This window comes from Phocoena phocoena, chromosome 12, assembly GCF_963924675.1.
Source record: "Phocoena phocoena chromosome 12, mPhoPho1.1, whole genome shotgun sequence".
NCBI classification, from domain to species: domain Eukaryota; kingdom Metazoa; phylum Chordata; class Mammalia; order Artiodactyla; family Phocoenidae; genus Phocoena; species Phocoena phocoena.
Genome location: NC_089230.1, coordinates 240596 through 251216, shown reverse-complemented (window position 1 = coordinate 251216; position 10621 = coordinate 240596). Strand labels below are relative to the sequence as shown.

General features: G+C 59.2%; 1 protein-coding gene across 1 annotated transcript; it reads right to left on the bottom strand.

Moving 5' to 3' along the window:
- Positions 1-1679: 1679 nt before the first annotated feature.
- Positions 1680-8926, bottom strand: DLL1 (delta like canonical Notch ligand 1). Its single transcript, XM_065889194.1, has 10 exons — positions 8873-8926; positions 8389-8685; positions 7598-7658; positions 7111-7368; positions 5250-5310; positions 4602-4732; positions 4311-4480; positions 3979-4195; positions 2056-2851; positions 1680-1866 (listed from the first exon to the last, which is right to left on the bottom strand). Exons 1-10 carry the CDS (start codon positions 8924-8926, stop codon positions 1680-1682), a joined length of 2232 nt encoding a protein of 743 aa, XP_065745266.1.
- Positions 8927-10621: the final 1695 nt, after the last annotated feature.

Genomic DNA, 10621 nt, shown 5'->3' with positions numbered 1-10621 from the left:
GAAGAGTCCACAACTTCTGACTGTACGATAACGACCGACGGAATAGATTCACCACAGTCACCGAGACAAAGGCAACCTCTTCCCTCTAATTAGCTAAGCCCTCTGCCTGTTCCCCTCTGACCCCAGGAGTAAACCACTTTTCCCCAACACTAACTTGTCCTTGAGAGCTGACCATCTGCACGGATCCTTTGGAACCACTGAATGGCACCAGTGATGCGGTCTGTTAAATCCCTGTCTTGTTCTCAATAAGAAGCTGAGTTTCTGACAGAAAGCGATCAAACCAGGGTCTGGAGTCAGACTGCCCAGATTTGAATGCTGACTTTGCCACTTACCAACCCCGAGCAAGTACCTTCACCCCCCCAAGCCTCAGTCTCCTCAGCTATAAAATGGGAGTAACGAAGCTACTATCTCGGAGGATTAATGAGATAATTCACAAGGAGGAGCGGCCTGGCTGGTACTAACCACCCAAGAAGAGTGTTTTTATCATTGCTGTCGTCTGTCCCATGGCAACTGTGGTTGAATTAGGAGGCAACTAACTCTTTTGAATTAGCTAGAGATAAACCCACAAACCAATGAATAAGTATTATTCGAGGACCGAAAGCCTTTGTCATGACGACATTAAAGTGCTCTGTGGGTATTTAATCCAAAATGAGGCTTTGTTCCAGTCCTGATAAAAATAAGGCTCCGACGGAAGGTGACCAGCTCCGAGGCTTCTCAGCACTGACCGGACGTGAAGTGCCCTCAGGTTTCCGTGCACTTCAGGGGATGCTCAGGGAATCAAGCGACCAGCAGCACTGCGCCCGCCCCTTCCTTTTCCTGACAGTGACCTTGGAGGGTTCTCTGAGGTGGGCAGAGGAGCGAGGAAAGTTGCTTTTCATCAATCCAATGAAACTATGCAAAGACCTGGGAAACAGAAAAGCAGAGGCCGTTTCTGTCCTCGCGGCCTCGGACGAGTGAAAGTCTGCTCTGACGCGGGGTGAGTAAGTACACCTCTGGATGTCGTTCATAATATTTATTTTGGAAAAATATTTTAAAAAGGAATTTCTTCATTAACAAAACAGTAAAAAAAAAAACCTCAAATAACATTTGCACAATATTCCATAAATACATTTATATACAAAAAAATATAATCACATAGACCCGAAGTGCCTTTGTACATATTTACCAAAAATTTAAATTATAAAAATGAACATCACAAAATACTCAAGCTTTACAGATATCATGAAAAATATTTTTACAAATCCAAAAAATAACGCACATTTTTTTCCACCTAGAAAAAACACATTTTAGTATCAAAAAGGACAATAAAGGCAGTGTTTGTGATTCTAATTCAAGAAAAGACTGGCTCATAAGAATCCAACATATACACTCCAAGCAGTGCGAGCTTCTCACGTAGTGATCAAGTCCATTCATTTAAATATATATTCTTTAAAAGCAACTGTCCATAGTGCAATGGAAACGTCCTAAAAGGCAGTGCGACAGGCGCCTGGAACGCCTGCCGGCCGCCCCCTCGGCAGGAAGAGGACCTGGCTTCCCAGCAGCAGTCACGAGCACCTCCGCTCCTCTCAGCAGCATCGTCGGGGCAGATATCCTTGGAAGTTCACTTATTCTAAGAGAAACGGGAATTCGCCACATCACCTCCACTTTACACCTAGGGGGGCCAAGAGACAGAGGGGAGGTTAGCGCAAGTCATAGGCCCGGTTCCGACCCGGCCGGGCCGAGGGTGGGTCGGGCAGCCGCGCGCTGACCTCAGTTGCGATGACGCACTCGTCCTTCTCCTCGGATATGACGTACACCGACTGGTACTTTGTGTCTTTCGAAGTGGAGTACACAGAGTCCGGCCTTTTTCTTTCAGCTGCTTCTCCACTAGAAGGGAAATGAAAGACATCCATAGTCAACACGTGAAAACATTTTTGAACAGTACAATGACCAGAGCTTGGAGGAACACAGCCAGCTGGTCCCCCTGCCCCGCCTGGCCCGAGGCACCCCGTGAGGGTCGGGCACCCTCCCCACTGCTGGCCTTCCCGCCTGCCCCCTCTGGCCCATAGCACGCACCCCCTGAGGGTCGGGGCACTCTTCTCCTCCCCCGCAGAGCCCTGGGGCTGGCTCTTGGCATCACGCTTGCTGTGGGGCTCCCCACTGGCAGCGGCACCCTTGAGGTCCTGCAGCAGGTTATAGCCCACGGCGGGGTCACAAGCCTTGAGGCTGTTCTTCTCGGTGCCGGGCTCTGTGTGCAGGTCCACCTTCTTGTTGGTGTTCTTGATCTGCGTGGCCCCAATGACGCTGACAGAGATGTCCTTCTCCCGCCGGCGGTTGGCCAGGTTATTCATGGTCTCCGCCTCCCCCGGGCAGGGGTCGGCGGGGGGCCGGCGCTTCTGCAGCCTCAGCCGAACGCAGACCACGGCGGCAGCGCAGCCCAGCAGCAGCGTGAGGACGAGGACCGCGCCCGCGCCGACGGCCACCCAGGGGAACGCGCCGGCTTGGCCCTCCACGTACTTCTCGGTGAGGTCCACCACCACGGGGCCCGGGGGCAGCTCGGGAAGCAGGAACTGGCAGTTGGGGCCCCCGTAGCCCCGGGCGCACTCGCACAGGTAGCGGAGGGCCCGCTCGTGGCAGGTGGCCCCGTTGTGGCAGGGTGCGTGCTCGCACCTGCTGACGGGGGCACTGCAGTTTGTGCCCGTGTACCCGGGGGGGCAGGTGCAGGAATACTCATTCACGCCGTCCCGGCACGTGCCGCCGTTGGCACACGGGGAAGAGGCACAGTCGTCCACGCTGTCATCACAGTGCCTCCCAGAGAAGCCGGCTTGGCAGCGGCACACGTAAGCATCACCAAGGTCTACGCACTGTGCACCTGGGACACGGACAAGGGCAGTGGCTTGTCACCCAGAAAATGCCCTGAAGCACGTGCTGCCCCGGCCGCTGCGTCACACACCAAAGCAGAGACACAGGGGCAGACCGGACAGAGGCCACCGCTTAAGACAACATACATCAAACACAGGCCCACGGCGAGGGCCGGGGTGGGGTTTCTGGTCAAGCTCCATAGATCACCTAAAAAATACAGGCTAATACCTCCTGACATGCACCGTGCAAAACGCTTTGCCTACCGTGCTGCATTCGCCTGTGCAGCAAGCCAACAAAGGACCCAGTTTACAGATGAGGAAACCAAGGCTTAAAGAGGATGACGTGCTTGCCCACAGTTACACAGTTAGTGGCAAGTAAGACTTGAAACAGAAAGAAAGAGAAACGAAGAAAGGAAGGGAGGGAGGAGGCTGGGGTTTGGTCTTTGTCTTTCCAGAGCCAAGCCTGCTAAACCTCCCTATTCTTCCTCTCTAGACATGAAGCATCCACTGCTCTATCAGTTCCGTGGCTGGAAACCAACAGGAGAGAGAGCTTGACCCCAGGACTGCCACACCTTCTGTGCAGAACATGGAGAGCAAAGCAAGCTGATTCCTCTCCACTGATTATCACACCCCACGCAGAAGCTCCAGAAGCTTCCAGAATGGTCCAGCCTGTCTGGGGCCCAGCTTCCCCCTCTGTGAGTTTGCTTAGGGCATCCCCCCCACTCGTGGAGACCATACATCCTCGCATCAGACAGCTCTGCTTGGTGACAGAGCAGAGCTGGGCTTCCCTCCAAAAGCGCAGTGGCTGGGCTGGCGCTGGGGCTGACCCGCTGATGTTCGGAGTCTCGGGCACCCGAGGCGCCGCAGGACGGCACGCAGGTCATTGCGTCTCCACCTGCGCCGGGCCCTGCGGACAAGGAACGCCCCTGCCTGCCTTCCTAGCTCCCTGGGTGCTTCCAGACTCGGGGATAAGATTTCTATGAACAGTTTCTCACTGTTCAGACGGAAGGGCTTCTGAAACGCAAGGCAACTCACAAAGTGATGAACTCAGCCTGAAACTAAACTCTGCGCTTCTGACGCGTTCTCACCAGTGTGGACCACTGGACAACGTCTCGGATGGGTCAGGCGGCCCCCTTACCATTGGAACAGGGTGAGGAACTGCAGGAATCCATTTTCTTCTCACAGTTAAAGCCAGAGAAGCCCCCAGGGCAGCGGCAGGTGTACCCTCCCTTGGGGTTGTCCGAGCACCGTCCCCCGTTGAAGCAGGGGCCGTCGGCACACACCATGGCACTCAGCTCGCAGATCCTGCCGTAGAAGCCAGGCGGGCAGGTGCAGGAGTAGCTGTTCTCGAGGTCCTGAGTAATGGAGAAGATGAAGAAAGCTTTCCTACGTCGTTCCAAGGGACCCACACGGTCTGTCTCAAACCAGGGTTCCCGGTTCGGCAGGAGAGCCCACGGTGGCCAGACTCACCGTGCAGCTCCCTCCATTCCTGCAGGGGCTGGCACTGCACTCGTCCACCTCCGTCTCGCAGTTGGCCCCCGTGTACCCAGGCCGGCAAGAGCAAGTGTAGCTTCCCTGGCCCGTGTTGGTGCAGGTGGCCCCGTTCTTGCAGGGCTTGTGGTGTGTGCAGTAGTTCAGGTCTGTGAGGGTAGAGACGGGAGGAGGAGGAGAAGGGAGGCCCAGGGTTAAATTCGGGAGACCGTACTTCCCTGAGACAGCGCCCGGGAAGCCAGGCTGCCTGGCGGGGGACAGGAGGCTTACCCTGGTTGCAGAAAAGCCCCCCCCAGCCTTCCTGGCAGTTGCATTGCCAGGGCTGCTGGCAGGTGCCGTGGAGACAGCCGGGGTACCGAATGCACTGGTCACAGTACCGGCCCTGCCAGCCCACTCTGCACCTTGGAGGAGAGGACAGAGTCAGTGGATGCTGACGCTACCGGCTTCCTAGCAACACCTTTCCCACTCACGAGAGACTGTCTTCCAACAGCATCAACACCGCTAGTTCTCAAATGAGGCAGGACACTGGACCGTCCTCAGGAGCTTTAAACCACGTGGATGCCTTCGTCCCACGTCAGAGGGTCTGACTCTGGGTCCAAGGGCCAACCGGGGCAGCATCTCTAGGTAATTCTAATGTGCTGCGAAGTTTGAGAACCAACTAAACTCTCTCTTCTTCTGTGCCGATTCTTTTTAAATCTCCATCTGTAAGTTCCACAACCACTGAGGAGCTTAGATGGATGACAGCCCTTGACCCTATGCCCGTCCATGTATTTATTTAGTAGAAACACAGAAAAACAGCCCCCTCCAACCAGCTAATCTTACCTGCGGTTTTCAAAAGGGCATCTAGAGATGCTTTACTAATACACTAGGTGTGAAAGGACAACAAGAAAAAGAAAACAGCAGCTCTTGCAAACTTACTTGCATTCCCCTGGCTTGTCGCAAAACCCATGCTGCTCGTCGCACCCCGGCAAGCAGATGGCTGCGAGAAGAAAAGGCGCAGCGTCAAGCCCACCAGTGGCCCCCGCACAACGGGCTACAGGCCGTGCCCAGCTCCGCCACAGAGCCTCGCCGAGCCCCGGGCACCGACCGTCCTGCCCGGTAACCACCGCGGACTGTACTCGGCCCAGGAGAGCATTCTTCTTAACACAGCGGCTCCAGGACAAAAGAGCGCGGAACCCCCCCCCCCACACCCGGCCCCTTTTCTTCTAAGAGAGGGTCAGAAGTCCTTCCCCCTCCTCCTCCCCCACTTCCCAATTCTATGCACAAAGCTCCACCTCTTAATACCCAGAAAGTGTGTGTGTAGATAAGGGTGGACAGCTGGTATGCAGAGTACCAGGGCAAGACAGCTGCTCTATTGTCTGTTCTCTCCCAGCAGCTGCCCCAGTGCAACAATACCGGCCTCCCCCTCGCCCCCCATGCCCCCACCCCTCACACACACCCCAGCGTGTACACCACACACACACACACACACACACACACACACACACACACGTGCACCCTTTCCACCAATGGGAACAGGCGTGCGTCCCAGCCGCCTATCCCCGGAGAGATCTAATCGATGGCACGCGCGAGCTGGGGGCGGGGACAGACTCCAGTGTTTGAATAAGAAGAAAAAAAAGTTTAAGTTTATGGCAACCCCACGGTGAGGGAGAGGGAGGGTAGCCAGGAGGGAGGCGGCAGGCCGGCCAGAGGTCCCGGAGGGGGTGGGGAGGCTGGAGGCTGAGGTTTCAGCTGGCTCCCTTCTCCTGGTTATGAAACTCATTAACAAGCCGCTCCACAAGTTTTTAAGACAACAGAGCCAGCTCAGGCCAAGGCGAGCTCAAAGGAGCTGTGGAAAGCTGTGCGGGCTGAGCGACAATGACGCTGCAGGTACGCGCAAATCCAAACTGAGAAGCTGCACCTCCCGGCGAGAGGTTCTGTCCTGCCAGAGAAGGTTCCCAGGCTCGGGGGCGGAAGCAAGGTTCCCTGGGGTTTCTGGGGAAGCTCTAGGACCCACCCCACCTGACACCTAGAGTGCGAGGTGGCAGTGAGGCAAGTGGGGTCCAGCTGAACCAGGCCCAGGAGTCAGCCGGTCCTCACAACCCTCTTATGCCCCCTGCACCTGTGCAGCTACCCTGCCTGCCTGGAGAATACAGAACTACGGGCAGGCAGGGCCTAAGTCACTTTTGTAAAGGTATGTCCCCCCTCCCAGGCAGGGTACTATGTGAGCTTCCCGCAAGCAGGACAAGCAGACCCCTCCCCAGGCAGGGCTGGCAGGCCCAGGCCTCAAAACACACCCACCCACGTCCATAGACCCTGCGAGTGAAGTGTCGTGAACAGTGGCATGTTTTTAAACAGGCCGAGCACACCAACTCCGGAGAGAAAATGAAGCACTTTTCAATGAGAAGCTGTCTGGGCAAAGAGAACTCCTTTGGTAAAAGCACGCCCTGCACACAGCCTCCTCTCTGTTCCTCCCTTCCTTCCTCCCTCCCTTCACTCAGGCTTACTTCCTGACCCCTGGCCCTGTGTCCAAAATCCTCCCTGATTAAGAAAGGCAGCTTCCCATAGCGGAAGTTAAAACGTCTAAGTTGACCCCAACCTGCCACTGGCTAACTGTGAGGTCTCAGCAAATCTCTCTGGCTCCCTGGCCCCGGTTTCCCCACCAGAACATCTCTCTGGGGCTAAAACCCCAAGATGCCAGCAGCTCAGAGAATATGTCCCCACTGCCGGGGGTGGGGGTGAGGGAGCAGGCCTGGGGAGGGGTAAACTGAGGGAGCGGCGGCCTCCCGCAGGGACTCACGCTCAGTGCAGTACTGGCCTTTCCAGCCAGGGTTGCAGACTTTTTCCCCTCGCTCCCCGCAGGTGAAGTGGCCGAAGGCGTCGTCGCGGGGGCGGCAGAAGACGGAGCAGCCTTCCCCATAGTAGTGCTCGTCACACACGAATCGGTACGAGTACTTGAGGTCTGTGCGACCGCTGCTGTGCAGGTCCTGGGACCACTCCTCGCCCACCGTCAGGTGCCTCTGCGTGGCCAGGCGGCTGATGAGCCTTTCCGGGTTCTCTGCAGGAAGAGGATGCTCTGTTGGTTCTGACTGGGAACCCAAAGGCTCGGGGAGTGAGGGAGGTGGAAAGGATGCTGGGCAAGGAGGCTGAAGGCTCTTCTCCTCAACCTTCCGGAGTAACTTGCAGAATGAAAGATGCAGACGTTTGCTTCTGGGGAGAGCTGAACTCAAATACATAATAACTGGAGACGCAGTCTGCACAGTCTGGGAGTTTTGGTTTGTTTTTACCTGTTGCGAGGTCATCAGGAGAATCAGAGTGGAGAGCTTCAATGATCAGAGAGAAGGTTCCCTGGAGGAAGGGGGAGGAGACAGAAGATAAACCAGAAATGTTTAAAAAGGAATCAAAGCTTTCGGGACGACCAAGTCGTCGCAGATCTGTGTGCAGTGTGTCGTGGGGGTGGGGGGGGTGCTCTGTACATCTCTTGTCTGATTTCATTTTCCTTAAGGAAATGGAAGAACTTTTTAACGAGTGGTTTCCTGACATGTTTTTTCAGCCTGTTAATACAGGATATCGCGGTAAAAAAAAAAAAAAAAAAAGAAGAAGAAAAAGAAGGAAAAACGATTGCGCGCAGCAGGCGGGGCTGGAGGGGTTTGTCTGCAGTCTTCTGGGGAAGGCGCCAAGCAGAGGGCCTGGGGGCTGTCAGGCTGCGAGGGCGACTGAACAACTAGCCAGTCCAAGAGCTGGGGAACTAGAACTTTCCCAAGTGAAGGGGCCCGTTCAACTTGGGGGCTAGGCGCAGAGACCGGATACGGAAATGTCCCGGGTCCTCAGCCTCTCTGCCTCACTCTATCCCGGCTGTCACCTCCCACACTCCTCCCCGCCGCCGCCGCCGCCGCCGCCGCCGCCTGCAGATCACCCGGGCGTGGAGTCAATGCCCCAGGCCCCCGCGGACCGCGGCGCCCACCTGCCCAGGCCCAGCCGCGCGCCCCCGCCGCGCCCCGGAGCAGGGCTGACGGCCGCCTCCCTGCCCACCTGCCGCCCGCCCCGCCCGCCCCGCGCCCGCAGGTGCGGCGCTCACCGGCCAGGTGAAGCCAAAGGGGAAGCGGATGGGGTTGCTGAAGGCGGTGTCCGCGCCCGCGCCGTCCGGGAGGCTGAAGGAGTCGACGCCCAGCACCGGCGTGACGGTGCTGCCGTAGGTGCAGGGAGGCTCGGGGGACACGCTGGCCTGGTAGTGCTTGAGGCACACGCGGAAGAAAGTCCTGCAGGCGCACGGCGGCGGCCCCGCGCCCCCGCGGCAGCAGTTGCGGTTCCCCAGCAGCCCCTTCTTGTTGACGAACTCCTGCAGCTTCAGCTCGAACACCCCGGAGCTCCAGACCTGCGGGCGAGGCTAGGGCGTGGGGCTCCAGGCGCGGGGAGCCCGCCCGGCCGCGTCCTGCCCCAGGCCCTGCCCCCCGAGCGGCCCGCGCCCCGGGTCCCCCCCACCTGACGCCACAGGGAGCCGGAGAGCCCCGCTGACAGCCTACCTGACGGCGCGGCCCTTAGGGCCCCGCCTGGCAACTTACCTGGCACAGCAGGGCCGAGAGCACGGCGAGGGCCAGGGCGCACCGCCGGCCCATGGTGCACCGCCGGCCGCGCTCGCTCTCCTCGCGTCCCCCTTCTCTTCTGAAATCGCCAGGGAATGCTCGGGGAGGAAGGTGTCTCCAGGAGCGCGGGCAGGAAAGCGCCGCCGCTTTGCCTCGGGCTGGGATTATCCGGACTTCTTTCCTCAAGGGTCCGTCTCCGGCTCTTTCGGAGGCCGAGTTTCCTTAGATCCTCCCTGCGGAGGCGACTGCGGCTCCGGGGATGCACGAGAGGAAAAAAAAAAAAAAAGGCTCCCCGGAGAGATTGCTTCTGGCGCGGCAACTTTCGGTTTTCCCCTCTTTCTTCCAACCCACGAGTAGGTAGGGGTCGTCTGTTTCCTGGTTTTGTCTCAAGATTCTTCGCAGGAAAAAAAAAAGGAAGAAAGAAAGAAAGAAAAAAAAGAGAGGAGAGAAAGCGTCCAGATATTCAGCCCAATTCCCGACGAGCTGCAGGGCTCCCCGCGAGTCCGATTAGCGAGCCGGGGTCTGGAAATCCCACGCGCGAGGCGGTAATCCGGCGCCGGCGGAGCGCCCGCGGGTGCGGCCCGGCCAGCTCACTCGGCGGCCGCGGTCCGGGGAGCGCCCTGGACCCGAGTTTTTCTCAGGGACCCAGCCAGTGCCATCCAGGTCAACACCCGGGGTCCCGGACCGGGTCCCGGCGGAGGCTGCGCGCCAGGCTGTGCGTCTGGTGCGGCGCCGGCCGGGGCTCCGCGGGCGCGCAAGGGCTCGGGCTCGCCCCGCGCCGCCGCCTTATATCCCGCCGGCCGCCCGCATGGCTAATGAGATGCAAATGAGCAGCCCCCCAATCTGGCGAGAGCTGTCACAAAGGAGCCACTTTTCCAAACCCTCCTCTCAATGGATCGCCAAATGGTCAGTGAGCTGTAAAATGTGCAACCCTCCTCCCCGCCCCCACCCTCCCCGCCCCCGGCCCTCCCCTGCCCCCGCCCCCAGCCCCCCACCGCACGAAACGCACTCATTTACATTCCTGTAAAACGTTCACCGCAAGAATCCCCTCTGCGCCCGAGGCTGGTGCCGCCGCCCGGGCTCCTCGGCGCTGCCCTCCCGGCCACAGGCTCGCAGAGGCCCCGGGACCCGCGGGGGTGGCGCTGCGCCCCTGCCCTGCCGTGAGCCACCCGGCGGGTGAGGCCGCGTCCGGCCTCGGGAACTCTCCGGTCGCCGCGGCGCCCGCCTTCGTCCCTGTTGCGCGCCGCGGCCGGGGTCTGGCGGCGGGGGCGAAGTCGGAGGCCCAGTTCCCGGTGGGCCGCCCCTTCTCCCGAGCAGCCTCTTCCTAAGGAGGAGTCTCCGGGGCGGGGGACCGGGCACGAGAGGGAGGGGGCAGGCTTGAGCGGCGGGCAGAGGGTGGCGAGAGGGCAGCGGCAGTTTCGGGAAGTTTGGGAAGGTCTGACACCCAGACGTCTCCGGGCAAGGACGGCGACTCTGCGTCTGGGAACACAGGGGCGAGCGCGGCGCCCCCGGGGACCCTGTTGCCGCGAGCTCGGGGTGTCCCCGCGCTGGTCGGCGGCCGCTGGGGGGCGGGGTCCGGCTAGCGCCCGGGATCCTGACGCCTTAAACCACCGCCCCCCCTCCGCCCCAAAAACACACACGCGCCCTTCCGGGCGCTATTCTTGGCCTCCGACACCTTTCCTGGGTCTGCGGCCCCTTTCTCCTGTGTCTTCCCCCCTCGGCCTCCCT